This window comes from Littorina saxatilis, linkage group LG2, assembly GCF_037325665.1.
Source record: "Littorina saxatilis isolate snail1 linkage group LG2, US_GU_Lsax_2.0, whole genome shotgun sequence".
Lineage (NCBI taxonomy): Eukaryota > Metazoa > Mollusca > Gastropoda > Littorinimorpha > Littorinidae > Littorina > Littorina saxatilis.
In genome coordinates, this window is record NC_090246.1 from 60,796,058 (window position 1) to 60,819,259 (window position 23,202).

At 41.3% G+C, this 23,202-nt stretch overlaps 2 protein-coding genes across 3 annotated transcripts; both read right to left on the bottom strand.

Moving 5' to 3' along the window:
* Nucleotides 1-902: 902 nt before the first annotated feature.
* Nucleotides 903-10,434, bottom strand: LOC138959420 (peptidyl-prolyl cis-trans isomerase-like). 2 transcript variants are annotated; one of them, XM_070330900.1, is made up of 6 exons: nucleotides 10,245-10,434; nucleotides 9,350-9,538; nucleotides 4,638-4,668; nucleotides 3,157-3,342; nucleotides 2,572-2,647; nucleotides 903-1,629 (listed from the first exon to the last, which is right to left on the bottom strand). In XM_070330900.1, exons 2-6 carry the CDS (start codon nucleotides 9,518-9,520, stop codon nucleotides 1,494-1,496), a joined length of 600 nt encoding a protein of 199 aa, XP_070187001.1. In that variant the 5' UTR covers nucleotides 9,521-9,538; nucleotides 10,245-10,434; the 3' UTR covers nucleotides 903-1,493. The 2 variants fall into 2 exon arrangements, with proteins under 2 accessions (XP_070187001.1, XP_070187000.1); XM_070330899.1 differs by having other exon boundaries at nucleotides 9,350-9,543; nucleotides 10,245-10,433.
* Nucleotides 10,435-12,836: 2,402 nt separating this feature from the next.
* Nucleotides 12,837-18,785, bottom strand: LOC138959421 (peptidyl-prolyl cis-trans isomerase-like). Its single transcript, XM_070330901.1, has 5 exons — nucleotides 18,600-18,785; nucleotides 16,316-16,346; nucleotides 15,527-15,712; nucleotides 14,072-14,147; nucleotides 12,837-13,053 (listed from the first exon to the last, which is right to left on the bottom strand). The coding sequence occupies exons 1-5, from the start codon at nucleotides 18,660-18,662 to the stop codon at nucleotides 12,921-12,923; spliced, it is 489 nt and encodes a 162-aa protein (XP_070187002.1). The 5' UTR covers nucleotides 18,663-18,785; the 3' UTR covers nucleotides 12,837-12,920.
* Between the last annotated feature and the right edge of the window lie 4,417 nt (nucleotides 18,786-23,202).

The window sequence follows — 23,202 nt, forward strand, 5'->3', positions numbered from 1 at the left end:
AAGAGAACAGCTAATCCGTACAACGCGAGCAGACGGCAAAAAGTTTTCAGTTTGGGTGAATGGCATTTAATATACTTGTCTCGTCATGAAGCGAACTTTTCAACCTAAGTTATAAACGACTACATGAATGTTAGTGCCATGGGTTGTACATCAATACTTCAGGGGGGAAGTGGGTTAGTGTGGAGTTACGAGATAAGAAACTGAGCTCACACAGGCACACAAAAACGGCTGTTCCGTTTTACTCCCCTGTTTGTACTACATCTTTCGTCTTTGGGCATTTTGTGGTGTTTAGGGACAGAAAATAATTGGTTTAGTCCTGTTTCATCGGGAAGTTAGCAGAAAAGGGTATGCTATCGACATTTGTAAAGCTGAAAAACATTCCCGAGAAGAATTTCAAGTTGTCAGTGTATGCTGTTGTCGATAGAAACATCGCCGCGTGGTACAGATGGGTAAACCGGAACCATGCGTCTTTGTTATTGACAATATGCTTTTGGATATTGAGTAAAATGGCCGACTTCCGTAGCATTATGCTTTGATGATCGGAAGAGACCATCCAATCACAGCCCCCGAATTCCCCCACGTGTTCATCAGAATAGCTATATATATATGTGTGTGTGTGTGTGTGTGTGTGTGTGTGTGTGTGTGTCAGAAGGGGATTAGAATATGATTACCTCCCAATAAACGATAAAGCATGGACGAACCCTTAACTTCAATGGCCGATGACTGCTTGCCGGATGTGTTATTTGAATAAGTGAGATGTTCATCATCTTCGTGTTCAACCAACACTCTCTCTCTCTCTCTCTCTCTCTCTCTCTCTCTCTCTCTCTCTCTCTCTCTCTCTCTCTCTCTCTCTCTCTCTCTCTAACACACCCAAACACACACACGCACAAAAGGGGTCTTAAGTTTATCAGTCACTCTGTTTAATATAACTTGATTATGTAACACTCTTACGTTAGTACGCCATTCATTGTACCAAAATCTTTCTTTCCACAGACGAAATACAAATTCAAACAATTCCACTCAAGCGTATGTCATTGGTAGACTCGCTACTGGGAAAGAAACACACTATCCTTATTTCACCAGCTCAGAAATAAGCCACGTCAAGCATTCTCAGCTACAGGCTGAGCCTGGTCAAGTCTTTTATTACTTTGACCAAAAAATGTGACATACACACACAAAAACTCACACTAGTATCAGAACATCTTTTACAAACACAAGTACGACTCTGAAACTGTGGCCGTTCAGTAGTTTCAGCAACACATCCAACATTCACAGAAAGATGACTTCAACACTCACTGCCACACACACATCACTGACAAGGACAGCAGACGATCAGAGCGACTGCGAACAGGGAAGAACAGGAGTCAAAGACCCTGAACACAAATCTTCACTGAAACAAAAATGAAGTCAGTCGATTAACCAACAATTAAGCAGCGAGTTGGAAGCCTTCCGAGTTCTTCTTCTGGAAGATGTAAGAGTTCCCCCGAAAGAATTCAGTCGAGTTCCCCACAGTCAGCAACGGTGATCTTTTTCTGGGTACGACCTTCCCTGGAGCCATAGGTTTCGATATTTCTCACCACGTCCATCCCTGACGTCACCTCTCCGAAGACAACATGGTTACCGTCAAGCCTGCGAGAACACAAAAAGCTCTTTTACTTTAATTCAGACATACATAACTACTTCTTCTTCTTCTTCGTTCATGGGCTGAAACTCCTACGTTCACTCAATGATGTTTTTGCACGAGTGGATTGTTCCGTGTATGACCGTTTTTACCCCACTGTTCACTCGGGCAGCATACGCCGAGTTCGGGGGAGACATACACTTGAGAATATAATATACAGTATAAATGACTCGCGACAGGTGTGCATGTGCCATATTATGACTCATCACAGGTATACATCACATATCACATGTCAGGGGTGTCATCTGGCGTCGGTAGTCGACAAAACCCCTGAACCGCCTTTCAAATCACCAAAAACTTTGCCGTTATTTTGGCACATCTGCTTAACTTTTTTTCACGGTGGAAGAAAGTTGGCGTTGAAGGAATACCGGCCTTAATCTTCGAAATTTCAGTTGTCGAAGAAAATTAATCCTAGCAACGTAAATCGTGATTCTTACCTATGTCAAAGCAAATCTGAGCTGGCAGGATTAATAAAATTAAAAAAGTCAAATAGAATTTTATCACACAAACAACCCCAATTTAAGAAGAGCACTTTGGGTGGAAAACTGCGTTACAGCTAATTGATTTTTTTCTGACTTTTTTTTACGTTAAATGCTTTAACAACCTTCCACTGAGGGTCATCCAAGGGGTCGTCAGACACCCTTTTCTTTCTCTCTTGAGATAAAAAAATAAATAAATGGATATACCACAGTGGAACCCCCCTTTTAAGACCTTGAAATATCTCAGAAAATCAGGTCTTAAAAGGGAGGGAGTCTTAAAATGGGGGTAAGTTTACAGAGGTTATGATCAGAACGTCTGAGAAAACAGGGTCTTAAAAGGGAGGGGGTCTTAAATCGGGGGTCTTAAATGGGGATTCCACTGTAGCACAAGGATTATGTAGCCTGTCTTACCATGACGTGACAGCAGTTGTGATGAAGAACTGTGAGCCATTTGTCCCAGGTCCAGCATTGGCCATGGACAAGAGGCCTAGACGAAAACACCATACAGCGACAATATAAGGGGCTATACCAGTGTGAAGGTTGCTTTAGTTTTACTTGTACATATTTTCAAGAACTTAAGTACAAGTCTGATGGGTTTTTGTATTTCTTTTTTGACCGATATTTTGTTCTTATTCATTTATTTATTCATTTACTTTTTGTTGTTTTAGGGAGGGGAGGGTGTCGTTTTTCCTCCTTTTTGCTAATATTTGTCTCTGCATACATGCTTTGATTCTCTCTCACACTCTCTCTCTCTCTTTAAAGACAAGTGCCCATATCTGGCTTCAAAGGGTTAAGTGACTCACACCATCAATTCATTGGCAGTGCGTGCGTTTGTGTATGCATGTGAGTATGTATGTATTGTATGTATTGTATGCATGTATGTATGTATGCATATATGTATGTGTACGCTTCAGTGCGTCGTTGTGTGTGTGTGTGCGTTTGAAGTCGTTGTTTGAACTTTCACAAATGCAAGTCACCGAAAAGTCTTATGCTTACCAGGCTTGTCATGAGTCAGCTTGAAGTTTTCATCCTCGAACTTGTTGCCATAGATACTCTTGCCCCCAGTGCCGTCTCCCCGTGTGAAGTCGCCCCCTTGGCACATGAACTGCGGAATCACACGGTGGAAGGAGGACCCCTTGTATCCAAAACCTTTCTCCCCAGTGCACAGAGCTCGGAAGTTTTCTGTCACAACACATTTTAGTATTACACCCTGACTGTACAAAGTGTAAAGCGAGTGGTACAGTTTCTCCTCGTTGAGATAATAAAGTTTTCTATGTCTATGTATATTTTCAACATTCTTCATCATAATACCGATTGTTACATTTTCAACATTTTTTCGGCTTGACTCAGTGATACCAATCTAAACTGACAACAGATACCGTGTATCCGAACCCTTTCTCCCCATTAGTTTTCCGTCAACGCAGAATTTGGTATTCGGCTGTTAAAAGCGTGAAGCGATTTTAATATTTTCAACATTTTTCACCATGCTATTGAGCAAAATAGTTACAGTGTATCCGAGATCTTTCCTGTATCCAAATCTTTCTCCCTAGTGCCCAGAGCGGGCAGAAGTTTAGTTCAGCCATCTTTGAGGGCCCCAATGGGTTTAAAATCGTGATCGTGATTGGCGTTTTTTGACCTTTCTGTGACCGTGATTGCCGAAATTTCCATTTCTGTGATCGTGATGGGACTTTGCCGGTGATCCGTGATGACAAAAGAATCAAGTCTCGTGATCGTGATCGTCATTTGTTTTCGTGATCGTGATGGGCATTATTGCAAAGCATTTCATTTTCAACGTACATTTTTCACAGCTGTATCACTCTATGATCCTCTATTCGTCAAGGTGTTTGTGATCGTGAAAAAAAAAATGAAGGTAACTGTGATCGTGAAAGCTAAAATTTCCCTTCCCGTGATCGTGATGATACCCCCCCTTTGGGGCCCTCATCTTTTAGTGTTACTGACTGGCTGCACCAAGTGTGAAGCAAGTGTTGCATTTTTTAAATGTTTCAGCATGATATTGATCTAAACCGACTGAGCAGTTACAATGTATCCGAACGTGACCCTTTCAGTCGTGTACCAACATCATACCTGAGTTGTAAGTTGGTTCAGTTTACGGCTGAAAATCAAAGGCTGATCTATTTGGTCAGTATTTTGGCAAGAACCTGTAATCAACTGGAGAGAGAGAGAGAGAGAGAGAGAGAGAGAGAGAGAGAGAGAGAGAGAGAGACAGACAGACAGACAGACAGACAGACAGACAGACAGACAGAAACAGACGAGGGGGGGGGGGGGGGTGTCATTCAGTCTTACACTAAGCGTTGATGACACTATAACTGAGAAAGACTTACTGTCAGATATACTAGAGACCGTTTGCAAGCGGCTCGCAGTATCAAAGCTTGTGTTTCTTTGCTGGTTTGTTTTGTTGTTTGATTGTACTGACTTACTAACCCGAAGTCTCAGTTTTGCTACTTTCGTGAGCTTACCTGCTGTCTTAGGAACCACATCGGAAAACAACTGAAATCAAAGGCAAACCGTTTGAAATATAGTGTAGGCCTATACATAAAGGCTGGGCGGCAAGCACGGAGCAAAAACTCAGTTAACAAGTTACAACTGAAATGAAAGGCAAAAATGTACTGAATTAATCACTGAGCATGCAAAATAAATACTTTTTAACACATTTTGTCCTCATGACAGGGTACCGGCCCATTACTGTGCAAAACACAGCTATCCCTAAACGGTAAAACGTCAATGTTAATGACTATACTTTAGTCTACGACTGAGCCACAGAAAATTATCTCTGAGAGCAGGGCCGTTCTTGAGGAGAGAGAACTGACTCGATATAAAATTAAATGTTATTTACTCACTGTTACTCTCTGTTACTGCCGGAATTGCCTTCATATTAGTTCAGGACGTCTTCTTGTTTTAAAAGTTCATCATTGTCGATGCAACTAAAACTCCTTTGACTGTGTGCCTTTGTTTTGTCCAAGATAGACTACTGCAATTCTCTTCTGTCTGAATGCCCGATGCGGTATATCATTAAAGGCACAGTAAGCCTCCCGTAAACCACCACAGAGCTCCCCGAGCGTCTACATATAGTACAAGCATACTTCCATTTGAACGCTCACCGAACGGGAACATCCTGGCTGCTTTCTGTCGAGCGTGAGAAATTTTCAAAGAATTTATTTTCGTGGACTTGGTTCTCAACAACAATGGCGCCTCGTTTTGGTGCTGGACGGCTGTTATGAATACCGGAATTCACGCCCGGGCAGTAAGCCTCCCGTAAACCATCACAGATACTGTCAGGCTTTTACACACAGTACAAACACCCTTCCATTTGAACGCTCACCAAACGGGAACATCCTAGGTGCCCTACGTAAAGAGAGAGCAATTTTTAAAGAATTAATTTTGCAGATTGTCTCGAACACTTTTTGGACCCATCCTGAACTCAGGTCAAACATGAGTTACTTCCCTTCGGGTCTCATTCTATCGATGTAAACTGGCGATAGCCGTTTGTTTGTTTGTTTATTTGTTGCTTAACGTCCAGCCGACTACGCAGAGCCATATCAGGACGAGGAAGGGGGGGATGAAGGGGGCCACTTGTCAAGCGATTCCTGTTTACAAATGCACTAACCCATTACTTGTGTCCCAGCAGGCTTTAGTAAAACTAAATTAATACCTACTGGAAGATTACCAGTTTCCAGTATGTTAAAATAGGCTTAACCTATCTACTGCTGGACTTACATCAGAACACTAACAGATTAAACTATACATGAATCGCGAGACAAGCGGCAAGAGAAGAGATTTTTGGAAAAAATACAGGTGAATGAGCAAGAAGGCAGAAAAAAGAAAAGAATTCATGAAGAAAAAGAGAGCATGACAGGAAAGAGGAACCAAAAATCTACCTAACAGCAAACTAGAAAGCTCCTGCGGTTCCAAAAACAGGAGGGGCTTTTAATTTCATAACCGCAGTGCCCCACTGCGGGAGGCGATTGCCGTGAATCGATGATTATCAAAATGTTTTTGGACGTGACCGTGGTGCGTTTTTGCGCTAGACCTAACTTTTAAAATCTAAATAATAAATTGACAGCTTGTTACACAAACATTCTTTAATCAAAAAAGAATTCTTTTTTCATCAAGACAAGATCAGTACAATTCGAAGTTGTGAAAGTTTGAAAAAAGAAAAGCCCGGAAGCAGGGTCACGCAAGGGTCGTAGCAGACGACGGTTTATCAGTGCATATCGCCGTTCCTCTCAACAGTCAAAAGCCATCGCTAGAGTTCTTGTGAACCACAGCCATTTGTTTCGTGCTATTGTAAATAAGCTCACATCGAGTCGCATTCAAATGACTAACTGATGACTACATTGTGAAAAAGGGGAACTGGATCACACGGGTTCACGATGGCTCAGGGCTAGGGGTAAGATAAACCACGCAAAAATAAATTCTTTGAAAATTGTTCGCTCTTTACGGAGGGCACCTAGGATGTTCTCAATCGGTGAGTGTTTAAATGAAAGGGTGTTTGTACTGTGTGTAAAAGCCTGACCGTATCTGTGATGGTTTACGGGAGGCTTACTGTGCCTTTAACAAACTTCAGAAAGACTATAGTAACTGTTCTAAAAGCACGCAAAAGAGATCATGCCTTAACCGTACAAACTTTGTACTCTCTGTCATAGTTTTTTTCTGTCAGACATCTCCTGTTTATTTCTCTGATCTTTTGACTGTGTACTCTCCCTCCAGACAGCTTTCTTTCTTTCTTTATTTGGTGTTTAACGTCGTTTTCAACCATTCAAGGTTATATTGCGACGCCCCTCCAGACATCTTCGCTCCTCTGCTGACTCCCGATTTTTTACATTTAGTCAAGTTTTGACTAAATGTTTTAACGTAGAGGGGGGAATCGAGACGAGGGTTGTGGTGTGTGTGTGTGTGTCTGTGTGTCTGTCTGTCTGTCTGTCTGTGTGTGTAGAGCTAGAGCGATTCAGACCAAACTACTGGACCGATCTTTATGAAATTTGACATGAGAGTTCCTGGGAATGATATCCCCGGACTTTTTTTTCTCGATAAATACCTTTGATGACGTCATATCCGGCTTTTTGTAAAAGTTGAGGCGGCACTGTCACACCCTCATTTTTCAATCAAATTGATTGAAACTTTGGCCCAGCAATTTTCGACGAAGGCCGGACTTCGGTATTGCATTTCAGCTTGGTGGCTTAAAAATTAATTAATGACTTTGGTCATTAAAAATTTGAAAATTGTAAAAAAAAAATTTTTTTTTAAAACGATCCAAATTTACGTTTATTTTTATTCTTCATCATTTTCTGATTCCAAAAACATATAAATATGTTATATTCGGATTAAAAACAAGCTCTGAAAATTAAAAATATAAAAATTATTATTAAAATAAAATTTCCGAAATCGATTTAAAAACAATTTCATCTTATTCCTTGTGGGTTCCTGATTCCAAAAACATATAGATGTGATATGTTTGGATTAAAAACACGCTCAGAAAGTTAAAAAGAATAGAGATAAAGAAAAGCGTGCTATCCTTCTCAGCGCAACTACTACCCCGCTCTTCTTGTCAATTTCACTGCCTCTGCATCGAGCGGTGGACTGACGATGCTACGAGTATACGCTCTTGCTGTAAAAATGCAGTGAGTTCAGTTTCATTCTGTTAGTTCGACAGCTTGACTAAATGTTGTAATTTCGCCTTACGCGACTTGTTGATATTTAAATAGTATGGTTTTATTCTTAGTTAAAATGTCAAGCGCGGAGCATAGTTTACTGTGGTTCGCGCTGTATATAAGCTCTCATTTTTATTACTATTATTATTATTATTATTATTATTATTATTGTCACAGGCGTGAGACGGTGACCCGGTGTCACTGACGAACTGAAACCTCTGCTGAACTTACTCAATCCTTCTCATTGCGGTCAATGCGCATGCGCCAATCTTGGACTTAAAAAATGCGACCCTTTGACCGGCCGAACGAACCATGGGCCTAGGGTTAGGATTAGGGTTAGGATTAGGGTAAGGGTTAGGGTTAGGATTAGGTTGTTCACGACCTGATTAATCTCCCCATGTTAGCGCAGGCGCATTGACCGCAATGAGAAGGATTGTAAGTTCAGGCAGACTGAGTTTTCCGCAGTTCGTGACACCGGCATGTGTTTCACAATACAGTGGAACCCCTGTTTTAAGACTTTCACAAATCAGTCTGAGAAACTGGATCAGTCCGGACTCAAAAAGGAGCCGGTGTAACACGAAATTTTTCCTCCACGAAAAATTTACTCCGGAGTAAATAATTCTTACTCCGAGTACACTTTTCGTACGAGAAAAGAACTCCCCAAGGCACGAAAAAATTACTCCCTCCACGAAATTTTACTCCCCATTTTTTTTACTTCCAGTAAAAATCTCGTCCGCAAAAATGGGATGCGGGCGAAGGGATGATGCCAATAAGTGATCTTGCGCACACGAATGTCGCGCTACCCTCCTTCCACCCCTTCCACCACCAAGACTAACAGGGGACAAGGGAGTAAAAATTTCGTACACCTGGCATGGGAAGTTAAATTGCTCGTGTTGGGGTGAAGTAATTTATTCGTTATTTATTCGTCAGGGGAGTAACATTTTTGAACGAAATGTTTGGCGCGGAACTCACCTGTCTTGGGGAGTAATTTTCTCGTGCAATGGGGGAGTGCTTTTTTCGTAAAGGCCGGAGTAACTTTTTTCGTACGAAATGACAAATGTTTACTCCGGAGTAAAAATCTCGTGGGAGTAATTTTCTCGTGTTACACCGAGGAGCGTCTCAAAATGAAGGTAGGCCTACCGTGATTGTACCATACATGTATTTCGTTTATCAACAGAACATCTGAAAAAGCAACTGGTCATATCGTCGCGATATAACCTTCGTGGTTGAAAACGACGTTAAACACCAAATAAAAGAAAAGAAAAACTGGTCATAGAAGGGACTCAAGTCTTAAATTGGGGGGTCTTAAAGAGGGGGGTTCCACTGTAACTCGACCATAGTATTAATATGTGAGAGCGGCCGATTTATTAGTTTGTTAATTTAACCGTTCAAGTGTTGCAGTCGGTTGCCGGATGTGTGTGTAGTGCACGACTCTTGTGTCAGTGTCAAGTGTGTGTGTGGGGTGGGGTTGCTCAGGGCGTGTGTAAGTGAGCAAACTATAATGATGCAAAATAAAGCACCTCAAATTCTATCCTCCCCAGTTCTGATCCATCAGCCGTCATGTCGAAGTAAACTCGAGGTTTTCCCGCCTTGTCCGAGTAGAGTCGAGCAAGCACCGCCAGTGACGTCACGCGCGATGACAGAAACTTGCTGCGTGCGCACAAGCAGAAAACTGTGCATGCCGCCGCCATTCTGTGTGACAAGGACACCTGCGCTGAAAGAAAAAGGTGCTAGTATAAACTATAAAACTACATCGTGAAATCGAAAGCAACACGGATGCTAATACATTTTAGAATGCACTGAATGCACGCAGCGACTTTAGACTTTTGTTGTTGGGATTGTTACATCTGCCAAACTTTGAAGCGTGTCCTCGGAAATTACGCGGATGAAGTACAAATGACAATGTCAAGGCCGTTAGAGCCGCATGACTGTGTATTTTTCCTTGAGGCCCTGCAAGGGGTAAACTTTCAAAACATTTCCACACTGGCGGGGCATTTATTAGCACGTGTGAGAAGGAAAAACATAAATTCGTGATATTGGTTGCAATCGAAGACACAACAATTACTAGCTATTAATTCACACCGCTAAAATTCAACATTACCAAACAACATCATGATATGATATGATATGATATGTTGACAGACTGGTACTTAGGCTGTTGAGCCTTTGTCTGATCTTTTGATCAGTTGCTATCCTAGCCTAACTTTGAGCTAGGTAACCTAAACGATCTTTTGACCGTGGCCTATTCTATCAACTTTTTCTTGGCTGGTGGGAATTTGTAGTGACGAGGCATACTGACATTTGGGCTATAACCATAGTAAAACCATTCCGCAACTAAAGCTCATGTTTGCAGACCACATGAATGCGGCTACCACGAGGTAATCAATCACCACACAGTAAACTCTTTGTACTTACCGGGTACAGCAGTAACACTTCACACAAACAGTGCCAGAGACACACGAATACGCAGCGAATGTGGGCTCACTCCTAATGTATCCAGAAACAAACAACACAAGTCGATCACAAGATGTTTCTCGAGTCCACGCCGCTTTGTATGACCTTCGACTGACCACGATTTTCGTCTGCTACAAATCCGTACACAGTTACTTCCCCTGTACCGTGTGAATAACCTTGTAAATACCCTATGCGTGTAACCTCCAAAAAATGCTTGACTTGCATATTGCACGTGCACGTAAAACCTTGAATGGGTGTGTGTCCGCTTGTACGTTATAGTACTTCTTTGGCAGAAGACCATTTTCACTGGGCATTCATCACGCGCGCACGCACAGAAGCATACACTCGTGTTGCCCCCCCATTCTTTTATGTCTTTATTGAGTTATTATTAGCGTGTGGTTGTTGTTTCGAGGCATGTAAATAAATATATATATATATGTAGGTAATTCAAATACGCAAATAAATTATGCTTCTGGGTTTCAGCATACACATGCATGCACACACGCAGACATACACTCTGTAAGACAGAGCAGACAAACACACACCGTGCGACACCAACATATACTGACAATATCATAGACCCACACACACACTTTCACAAAGGCTACCTGTAATCCTGTGGAAATCCACTTTTAAGACCACCCCCCACCCCTATTTAAGATTCCCTCTCTTATAAGACTTTTTTTTAGATTTTCTGTTCATAACCTCTGCATAAATTTACCTCCATTTGACTCCCTCCTTTTTAAGACGTCAGTGATTTTTTTGAGGTCGTAAAAAGGGGGTTCCACTATAAATGATTTTTCTAAAACTTAAACAACATGAGTGCTTTATAAAAGATCGATGGAGGGGGGGGGGGGGGGGGGGGGGGAGGCGGGCGACTTTTCTATTCAGGGGCAAATGTCCTACCATGGTGAGGGGCCGTTTTCAGGCCTTTGATAAGTTGTCGGGGGGCTATTAATTATAGTATTAGCCCAATACCAGTTATGATCTAGTCCAGGAGAAGTTGCGAAGACGTCATAGGTGTCACTGTGTGTGGCTAATTCATGCACAGAATTTGTAACTCGGATACAAATTTAGACTAGAATGACTGTTAAAAATCCAGGATGCTTATCAAGTTTAACATGATCAAGCAATCTGTGTCAGATTGCCGGTTGTTTTCCAGTTCTAGGACTGGACTACAATCTCTCTTTTCCTAACACTGAAGATGCAACACATCCTCACTGTTATTCACAAACATCGTATCTCAATTTTTGCAGTTTTCAGAAAAACGAGAGAAAAAAACTGTTTTGAAAATTCACCACATCAAATACAACTTTATTTCATAACAGTGAAATAGCAGTCTAAATTTTTGTTAATGTCAGTTATTCATGATATTTGTGTGACAGGGGAGGCTACCGCTCCTTTCGCAACGGACTCTGCACTCGGGTTGTTGGCCTTTAAAGTCAACACCTGTGGTTTGTAGAGTTCTGTTTGTGATGGCGTCTGGTGGTTTCCGATTGTCTGTATGTTCATGGAAACCTTCGGGTTTGCATAACAGTTTTTATAGGGCTAAGAAATTAGCCCTAATATTTTCAATCCTGTTTGATTGCACTTCGCTTCCCGAGGTGATCGTAGTGTTTCGGCACACGGTTACATTTGATACAACAGAAAATATTGTGATATAGGAGCTTTTTATCCAAATGAGTCATCCTGGCATCCAGAATTAGAATACAATTTTTTTTCTCCCTTTGTCGCCTAATCTTCATTGGCCATATTTCAGAGAAATAATATTTGTAAGCTAAAACTACAACGCCAGCAACCTTGTATCTTTCATATGTTATAACACATTTTCAGTCAAAGTGTGGCACAAAAACCTTGCAACTTTTTTTTGTGTGGCTCTCTTGAAACAAATGAAGATACACATTTTCTTCTCAAGCACTTTTTTACATTTAGTCAAGTTATTTTCACTTTAAAAAGCAGCTGGAGAAACAAGCTTTTCTCACCAGTGGTCAAAAAGACAGGGGAGCTAACTATTGTTTAGTTCCAAATCCTCAATAATTGATGCAAGGTTTGTGAATTACAGCGACGACATGCCATTTTCCAAACTTGATCCAATCTTCCTTGCTGTGATAACTGCACAAATAATATTGCAGAAGTTTTCCAAAGCAAAATGTTTGTCAATGTATGCGTCTGTATCTATGGAGTACAAAATACTCAGTACAAGAACTTTTAGCCAAATTCATGTAATCAACATGCAAACCAGAACTTTGTAAAAATAGCTTCCCGCTGTGCTTTGATTACAGAAACGTTACGATTAGATACACATGGTGTAAAAAAAACAACATCACACTTACCTTTGCAGTTTTAATAGTTTTTACGAATTGTCATTTACCAAACAAAATTACGTCAAAGAAAGAACAATAAAGAAGCACATCGGTGGTGTTATCTTAAACACAATTAATATTTACTTCCTGGTTTTTGCTAAAACAGAAAAATGGTACATGTACTCACAAACACACTTTCATTCTGGTACAGAACATACAGATGCAGACCCAACAGACGCAAACAATCATGGACAATGTATCACATTTTTTATTTCATGTATTGCAATGCTCAGCCATGATGGATTGTGCAGTGAAGTGATGGTCAGGAATGAGCTCAACATGCTCCAGAATTTACAATTTCCACCTTCTTGGATGTTTTGCCGCTCTGGGAACCCACAGCCTCCATTTTGTCGATGACATCCGTTCCTTCTACCACCTTGCCGAACACAACATGTTTGCCGTCCAGCCTGTGAAAAAACACAAAGTAATGTAAACATGAACGTCATATGAATAATATTGAAATTTAACGACGTCGATGGTATCAGTGAACTTCATAAATAACTGGTGCTCTTTTAATACCTAACAAAGCCAGTTGGGTAGCCTTGAATTATTCCAGGTAAACTAACCAAAACATTACAAGTTTACCGGATTAAATACACATACTATCATGCCACCGAGTCATAAAGATACATTTATACACCTAATTTCATAACGCCAATTATTTTGGTTTCGGAACTTGCGTTTTATTTAGAAAAAAAGAACAATCGAACCAAAAAGCCCAATGAGAACAAACAAAAAAGAAACAATCAAACATGCAACGAGAAGAGTATTCCCACAATTTTATTCCAAAGATTGTCGAACTGTTCATGTGCTGACTACATTAAAGGCATATGTACGCGCTCCCGTGTTTACAAAGTGTAGTTTGCCCATAATCGATGTCAAACGCACCATAAGACCATGTAATGACGATATGTCGCCATGCGCGGACCATATACATGCATTACAGCTTGTTCTAGCCTCTGAAAAAGTGAGGATGTCAACAAAGACGCGGAGTTATTTCCCTTGCGTCAACGTTCCCTCTGTTGGCAAATCTATAAATAGGACGATCTAGATCAAAATAAAAATTCAAATATCTCAACATTTAAGGGGTCCTAGACCACAATATCTTGCAGGGAACTTAATTTAGCATGTCTCCAGCTGTGGGTAAAGCAATTAGCGTGTATAGTCATCGAGTACATATGGCTTTAATATCCACAAGGATGTTTCACATTTAACCTTCCATGATCGCCTTGGGTGAAAAATCACCCATACTTCCATGCAAATGTCCATAATTAAATAACTTTTTTAATTTCATTTATGCCACTTCCTTCAAATTGTAACACTTTAAGCATTGCTGAATATATAATATCAACATTAATTTTGTTTGATTTTATAAAAAAAAATACTCAAGTAAATGAACAAGACAAATGAATTTTCAAAACTCACCAGCTTGTGACGCCTGTTGTGATGAAGAACTGTGAACCGTTCGTGTCGGGACCAGAGTTGGCCATGGACATCATGTCTGAAAACGATTATCAAGATACAAACACACATATTCCAAGATAAAGAATAAGATTTCATATAGTCCTGTGAGGTTAACCTCATGGAAATTGGGGCCGCTTTCTCACTGGGGGAAGCGAGCTGCCCTACTGTACGACCCTACCCATTTCTTTCTTTTTCATGCATGCGTGTAATCATATTTCCAAGCCCTGACACTTTCGCTGTGAACTTGGGTTCTTTATCGTGCGCAAGAGTGCACACCGGGGAGTTCGAACACTGAGGGGAGTCGGGGAAATAAATTCCTCGCCGAACGTTGGGATTGAACCCACGCCGACAGACAACTGGTTTTGCTCCCCCTGAAAGCGGCGTATGGCGGCCTGAATGGCGAGGTTAAAGTGGTCATACACGTAAAAAAAACACTTGTGCAAAAAAACATATACGTGCGAGTTTCAGCCCATGAACGCAGAAAAAGAACTGGTTTTGCCGGAAGTCATCGCTGCTACGGACTGAGCTATTTCACCATCCCCCGATGAAAAAGTGTAGGGCATGTAGCAACAATTCAGCTAAAGGCAGGGGCGGACGAGGGGGGGTGCACAGGGTGCACGTGCACCCCCCCTCCAGCAAAAAAAAAAAAAAAAAAATTTGGAAAGCTGATTCTATGACCATTTATAAGTTCAAATGGCACCAGATGGCACCATTTTGCTTCTTTGAGCCAAAATTTTTTCCGGGGGGGCATGCCCCCGGACCCCCCTAGCAAATTTGCGCCCATCACATTCACTTTCGATTCAAAGTGCACCCCCCCTTACAAAGCAACTGATCCGCCCCTGAAAGGGGTGTTGTTGCAGTCATAGCTGTTGTTGCGTTTGATTTAATTTCTGAATGTGAAGTGTACACAGCATTGAGCAAACACTGTTTTCACTCCAGATATGTGTGTGTGTGTGTGTGTGTGTGTGTGTACATGCGAGTGTGCATGAAAGAAACAGAGATGAGAGAGGGGGGAGAATGTTGCCCAAAGGAGCAGAAGAACTGTTACCACTGGCAAACAGACTCCTGTTGGCAAGGGGGACAACTTGCTGACTGTCCACACCAGAAATGACAAAAAAAAAGGGTTAACAAAGAACAAAGAAACCCAAAATCAATTCTGGTAGATAAGCACACCATCAAAAAAAAAGGAAGCATCAATCGCGAAGTTCAGAAATAAAAAAAAAACTTTTCCATTTCTCTAATAAGTTTACAAAACTATGAGCTGTGAACCAAAATGAAATTGGGGGGGGGGGGGGGGGGGGGGGAGAATTTTATAACTTGCAATTTTTGTCAGAAGTTACACAAATGCTGAAACATATCTAATCTTTATTTCACACACACACAAAACAGCAGCAGAGGAGTCTCAGTTTAACTTACATTTTTGAGTGTGCTTCTGTCTGAAATTCTCATCCTCGAACTTGTTGCCGTAGATACTCTTGCCTCCAGTGCCGTCTCCCCGCGTGAAGTCACCCCCCTGGCACATGAAGCCTGGGATGATGCGGTGAAAGGCGGACCCCTTGTATCCAAACCCCTTCTCCCCCGTGGCCAAGGCTCGGAAATTAGCTGCACACAAACATGGTCCTTTCAGTCAATCCTTATAGTTTTATGATCTGTTCATTAAGTGGACTTGATTTGAATTAAGGTTTAAAAAACTACAATGAAAAACCTTCAAAAGAAATCAACATAAAATGAATGTCAGTAGTAATCATGTTAAACTTTTTTTTACTGGCCAATGAACATCAACAACTTGTAACAAGAAGTTTCATTGTCTACGTGAATATATATTATGTATACACTTGGAGTGCATAGCCTTTGCCTTCTATGGTTTTTTGCTTATGTTTTCTGTAATTCTAAAATCAAAATTAAATTAGCACTTTAGTTTTACTGACACAAAGTTAAGTTGTCTTAATCAAAATCAATACATTTACAGAATGAAACTGAATGCATGCACTGCATTTTTTCTCTCTCGATTTTTGAACTTGTTTTTAATCCAAACACAACATATGTATATATTTTTAGATTCAGGAGATACAGAATACACTGCAATCATTTTTCAATCTTTTAGTGAAGATTTGATTTTAATGTAAAAAATGTGATGAGGTGAAAAGACACTAAATAAAGAAGCAAAGGCTCCATGTGAGGTTTACAATCACCCTGAATGATTACCTGCTGTTTTTGGCACCACTCCATCAAATAGCTGAAACAAAAGAGACCCACATATTAAATCAAGCAGTAAATCAGATTCAGAATGCAAACAAGTTCACCTTATAGAAAGAAGAGTGTTCACTGACACACACAAAATCCATGCTAGTACATCATGTGACTAATCTGACCAACTTTTACTGATTTTATTAACCCTCTAAATAACAAAATTGAATTAAAAATATCTGCGTGACTTGTTCTGAGGAATTAAACTTTTAATGTTTTAACCTTTGCCGCTTCCTGGGTTCACCTGTACCCAGAGACACACTAAAATCATTGTAACTCTGGAACCATTAAAGGTATCGTTTTGAAATTTTAAGTATCTCTCACACACCTAATTTGCTCTCTGTCTGCAAATTTTTAGTGTGTACATGACAAAACATTAAAATTAATTGATTATGTTAATTAACATAAACACTACCGATTGCGCGGGTTCACACAAACCCATACTTTTAAAGAGTAGTAGTGATTGTAACTATCCCTCTGCCGACGGCGCGGGTTCTGCTACACCCATAATTACCAAAGCGGCGGAACAGTGTCTGTCTGCCTGTTTGTCTCCAAGAGACTGTCTGTCTCTCTGTCTGTCTGTCCGTATCTCTCTGTCTGTATGTCTGTTGTCAATTGCTTGTCTGTCTATACGTCTATCTGACTGTCTATCTGACTGTCTGTCTGTCTCTCTCTCTCTGTCTTAGTCTCTCTCTCTCTCTTTCTTAGTCTCTCTCTCTCTTTCTTAGTCTCTCTCTCTCTCTCTTTCTTAGTCTCTCTCTCTCTTTCTTAGTCTCTCTCTCTCTCTTTCTTAGTCTCTCTCTCTTTCTTAGTCTCTCTCTCTCTCTTTCTTAGTCTCTTTCTATCTCTCTCTCTCTCTTTCTTAGTCTCTCTCTCTCTGTCTGTCTCTCTCTCTTTCTTAGTCTCTCTCTCTTTCTTAGTCTCTCTCTCTCTTTCTTAGTCTCTCTCTCTCTTTCTTAGTCTCTCTCTCTTTCTTAGTCTCTCTTTCTTAGTCTCTCTTAGTCTCTCTCTCTCTCTCTTTCTTAGTCTCTCTCTCTCTCTTTTCTCTCTCTTTCTTAGTCTCTCTCTCTCTCTCTTTCTTAGTCTCTCTCTCTCTTAGTCTCTCTCTCTCTTTGTCTCTCTCTCTCTCTCTTTCTTAGTCTCTCTCTCTCTCTTTCTTAGTCTCTCTCTCTCTCTTTCTTAGTCTCTCTCTCTCTCTTTCTTAGTCTCTCTCTCTCTTTTTCTTAGTCTCTCAGTCTCTCTCAGTCTCTCCCTCCCCCTCTCCCTCCCCCTCCCCCTCTCCCTCCCCTGCAAGAAGTCGGTGAAGGGAGAAACTCGATGCACCCACTGAAGTAGCGCTGTGTGTTTCCCTGAACCCACCCCGTCGTTAGAGAAATAAACGGTAAAAACCCTCTTTCAAATGTATGGGTTCAGACAAACCCGCATCGTCGGGCGTGTGTAGTCAAAAGCGGCATCCGGCAAAGGTTAAAATTATACACTTTAGCTGGTAAAAGTACTGATCGAACAACTAAATTTGTCCAAGGGTACTTCAAAGAACTTGACAGCAATTAAGGACGGAACAACCCACACCCTCCGAGCATGCCATTAATTTGTACCTGCTCACTTAAAAATTGCACCATTCAAGTTCTGAAGAATCAAATGAAATTACTGGCTCATGTTGATATTCAGTATGATGTTCTCCACATGTCTAATACTATAGATCATGCTAACAATCATAGACCTAAAATAGGTCTCTGTAACAATAAACCCACAATAAAAGAAGAAGAATGAACTTCTTTTTGTGTGTCAGTGCGTCAGTATGTTTTGCTGTCATTGTTGTTGTTGCCTTTAGTTTACCGCAAGTTTACACTTGGCACAGTCACTTTTCTGTAGCTAGGGCCTAGGCTACAGCAATAATAGCAACTGAGCGTAAACTGCAGCAAGCACGTGGTCGCCTCACAGAAAAACACGCAGGTGCTCTCGATCTCTCTCTCTCTCTCTCTGACTCTCTCTCAGTCTCTCTCTCTCGCACACACACAGTGACACAAACACACACATACACGTACAGACACACATATACCTCCGTGTTTTTATGCGCTCACAAAGCACGCCGCGCAATGACCTAGCCTACCATCCAACCGGTGTCCAACCAAAGATGCCGCTACTGAATGACTCGACTCAGATACAATACCAACAAGAAAGCGCACGCGATTTTTTCCTTAAAAAATGCAGTCTATACTATGAGCTAACTGAACGAACTTACCTCTATTACAATTCTCCCTGCCGGAGAGCCGCCAATAGACATGTCAAAGAAAACGTTTGACATCGTGGATGATCAGTGTTTGTAAGTGACGTGCGATCGAAGTGACCAAATCGGGGGGTACAACGACAAGCACCTGCGAGCTAAAACCACCTCTTATGAAGTACAACGCAGGCCTTGACCTTATCACGTGACCTCGTTGTGAATGGATTGGTCACAACTCACCTGAGTTGCTATTTATGACTCGGTGGTCACATTGCTCCATTGTACTGATCGGTGATTGGTCAACGCTTCTTAGTGGAAGTTCCGAGACACCAATTTTTTCCACACCTTGACACTAAACATATCTTTGGAGAGTGTCTTCGTTCATTTGGCAAAGCCACGTTTGCGGTCTTTTTGTTTGTCACAGACAATTGATGATTTGATCGACAATTAATAGGGTCAAGTTATTCTTTACTGCTGGGGAGTCGTACACTTTTAATTACGTTTTCACACTACGAATGGGTAAAACTTAACTTCAATTGCATCCAAGATACAGCCGTGTCAAGTACTGAGCACGGCTCAGGCCGGGGCCGGTGGACTCGGGGGCCGTGTGGGGGTGGGGGGACTGGGGGGTGCACCCCCTCCTCTAGCTCAAAAAAGAGAGGGAAAAATAGAGATGTTATGTAACTTGGGAATTTAGTAACTGAATTGATTCTGTCAGTGGCACCAATTAAATAGCACCATTTTGCTAGTTCGGACACTACAAATAATTATATGAGAATAAATGTTGGTTCTCAGTTCAAAGTGTGTGTTTGCCGGCTTTCGCAGTGAAAAGTTGTTCTTTTAGTGTTACGCATGTTTCGGTGCAGGGCCGGACTACCGGGGGGTTATGGGGGTTGCGCAACCCCCCCCCTAGCCTAAACATGTACCTTACTTATTTAATTTTTTTTATTATTATTGCTTATTTTATGCCGTTTCATGCAAGGAGCGACCATTTTTCTATCTCAGAATATGACCTACCCGTCAGCTTCAGGGGGCTTCGCCCCCTGACCCCCACAACGAGGGGGGTGGGGGGGGGGTGGGTTCTAGGGTTTCCGGACCCCCCCCCCCAGCCAAAAAATAAAAATATTGAATGAGGTAAGCATATGCATTTCTTTATTTTACATTGAGTTTCAATTTTTGGGGTATTAATCAGTGACAAAATCTGCTGCCTGAAACTGGTAATGATCATCCTCAGAATGCACCAGATTGCACCATTTTGCATCCTTTTTTTCAACATTTTCCGGGGGAACATGCCCCCGGACCCCCCTAGCAAGCTAAGCGCTTCGCACCGTCGGCTCGGCGCTTTGCGCCTTCACACCCATATCTTCACAATATACTTTTGAAAAAAACCAGTCATAAAATGAACTGATCCGCCCCTGCCGCCAGGGGGGACATCCCCCTGGACCACCACTGGCAACCCCCCCCCTCCTCTTCGCCTAGTCCGGCCCTGCGGTGTCACGTTTTTCAAGCTGTCTCTTCAACCACTATAGTGTGTTAAATCCTGCTTGATTGCTCCTAATGATCATTATTCAATGTGTGTCTGGGAAATAATCAGTTGCTTGGGGTGCCTAAGAATTGCACAAAGTAGAATTTTAGGTCACACCAAAACAGTCATGCATAAAGGCAAAGAAACAAGAAAGGTAAGTTGTTGGAACGTTTGTTATTGACAAAAATACGTTACTTTCACAAATACATTGACCCAACGGTCTTTTAAGTGCCGGTGTGACGTTTTCATCTTTCGCCGTGGTGATATTTCGCTTCTCGGCCTCGTTGATCTAGTATAAACTTTACACTGAACAAAAAAACACCCTTCGATAGTACTGATCAGCGACCTTGTGTACCTTATTGGGGCCAAATTTTTCCAACCAATTTGTTTTAACTTAGAGTAGAAATTTGATTCATCCTAAAATGTTTTCCTTCTAACTCAAGGGACGTAACCACACAGTACACGTTTTTGAAGAATTCGATTTTGGGGGTGAAATCTATTAAATTTTACCACCAATTTTCTTCACATGCAAGAAACTGACATGCTTTTCGTCCATAAATAATTTCACTTCTTAATTTTACCAGGAAACAACATTTCAGTCTTGAGTATATGTCGAGGGGGAAATATGTACACAGGCGAAAGATGAAATCGTGACAGGCAGTGGCGGATTTAGGAGGGGGGGGGGGGGGGGCTGAGGGGGCCCGGGCCCCCCCCACTTCGATTAAAGTGACAGTTTCTGAGCTCAGGTGTCCCTAGATTGCAGCATTTTGCTTCCCGGGCTTGAAAAGAAAAAGATTCCGGGGGGGCATGCCACCCGGGACCCCCCTAGCATGTTCGGGCGCTTTGCGACCTCAATACTTGAAACTATTAGGGCACTTTGCGCCCTCAATTCAGGCGCTTCGCGCCTTCAAGTTTGTGCAAAAAAAAAAACTTGCTTAAAGATCCTGGATCCGCCCTTGAAATGCACAGACAAACACTTAGTTACGACAACTTATCTTGATGAAGGTTTCTACCGCCTGCCTGCTACGAAGCTGCAAGCAAATGAAATAATGTTCATCCATTAATGCGCCTTGAGTCGCCTTGTGGTGAGATATGTGCGCGTTATAAATTCTCGTATTATTATTATTATGTTATTATTATTATTGTGTGTGTGTATGTGTGTGTGTGTGTTCATGTGTGTGTCTATGTTCGTGTGTGTGTGTGTGTGCATATGTTCATGTGTGTGTGTGTGTGTGTCGCTATGTTCGTGTGTGTGTGTGTGTGTGTGTCGCTATGTTCGTGTGTGTGTGTCATGCATAATGTTCCCCACCCTGGTCATGTTCAACACCACCCTGCTTTGCGGTGGATGTTCAAACAGCTGTAGTTTTACTCGTGTGGTAAATAGGATGTATTTGGAACATAACCAAATTTGGTTAAACTAAAAAAAAAAATTACCAGCAGCAAAGAAGAATCCATTGCAATTCCCAAACTGCTGTCCACTCTTCTATGGATGTTTTAACTAATGAATTAATCTGTTCAGTTGACTTTGTTTTGTATGAACGAATCTTGTTTTCTTGTCATATTTCTTCTTCATAACATTTGTTTGCGTATTCATATTTTACACTGGCTTGTTCCACACAATTTTTAATGTCACCCTTTTCACAAGAAAAAAAAACTTCCAAAAAAAGTCAGAATTATAATTAATGTTATGCCATTTCAGAACACACACACTCACATAGAGAGAGAGACACACACACACACTCACACACACACATCATTAATGTTATGCCATTTCAGAACACACACACTCACATAGAGAGAGAGAGAGACACACACACACACACTCACTCACACACACACATCATTAATGTTATGCCATTTCAGAACACACACACTCACATAGAGAGAGAGAGAGAGAGAGAGACACACACACACGCACTCACATAGACACACACACACACACAAATCAAACAAACGCCCTTGATCTTTTCTACTTGTGTTTCTTTTTATTCACATTGCATGGCTGTGCAAGAAAACAAAAGCGCCAATAGCTCCTTTCACACAATAAATCTAGTCTTCATTCTGCACTTGGCTTATTGACATGTAACTGTTTCACATACAACAACAACAACAGTATCACAATCAGCAAAACAATTCTGCTATACGTTAAAACATTTAAGTATCTCAACAGAACAGCAATAAAACAATCACATTGAAATCCCACCTAATCAAATAATAATGAAGAAAGGAAAAGTCATTCTGTCCAACTGCAGACTTAGTTTCATTGGAGTCTCTGATCAGGGAGGAAAAGAGACCATGCTGACCTATGCACTAAACTATAAAGAAAAAACCACACGCTAATCCAATGATGCCACAAAAAACGAACCAAAATCAAACAAAAACAAAACAAAACAGACAAACAAGTAAAGCTGACAGAAAGAAGAAAAAAAAGAGAGAGAGACGGTGAGAAGTTCAAGAAAGAATGGAGAAGATTCGAGGGGATAGGTGAACATAACAAGGGGACATGGTAGGTCAGAGATACAGCAAGCAACAACATTACTTGCAAACAGACCATGGAAAAGAACAGATGGAGAGTGAGTAAGAAAAATGTTAAAACATTGACAATAGCTGCAGATCAAACCGCTCTAGCCATTCTTCTTGTCATTATCACTATGACCTACCACTGACCTAATATTATCTAGCACTGATCTAGCCATTCTTCTTGTCATTACCACTATGACCTACCACTGACCTAATATTATCTAGCACTGATCTAGCCATTCTTGTTTTACATCACATCACAGCTCCATCCTGTTGCTACCACTAAATAACCTCAATGTAAATGTTCTCCGCAGTTTCTTTCACATTCTTTGCATCATTCATTTATCCATAGCGCTGATCAACACACAGGGGACACAATACTCAATAAACCAAAGCCCTGCACAAAATCACATTCAACACACATTCTTCAGTACTGAACCGGACCACCAAGTACAGCCAATGAACAATGGCTTTCAACAAAACGCCATAAAGTACAAACAACAAAAAATCCTTGGACACAGAGCCAACGAATCAAAATATACATAAAGTACTCCACTTGACAAATGACTGCTCATC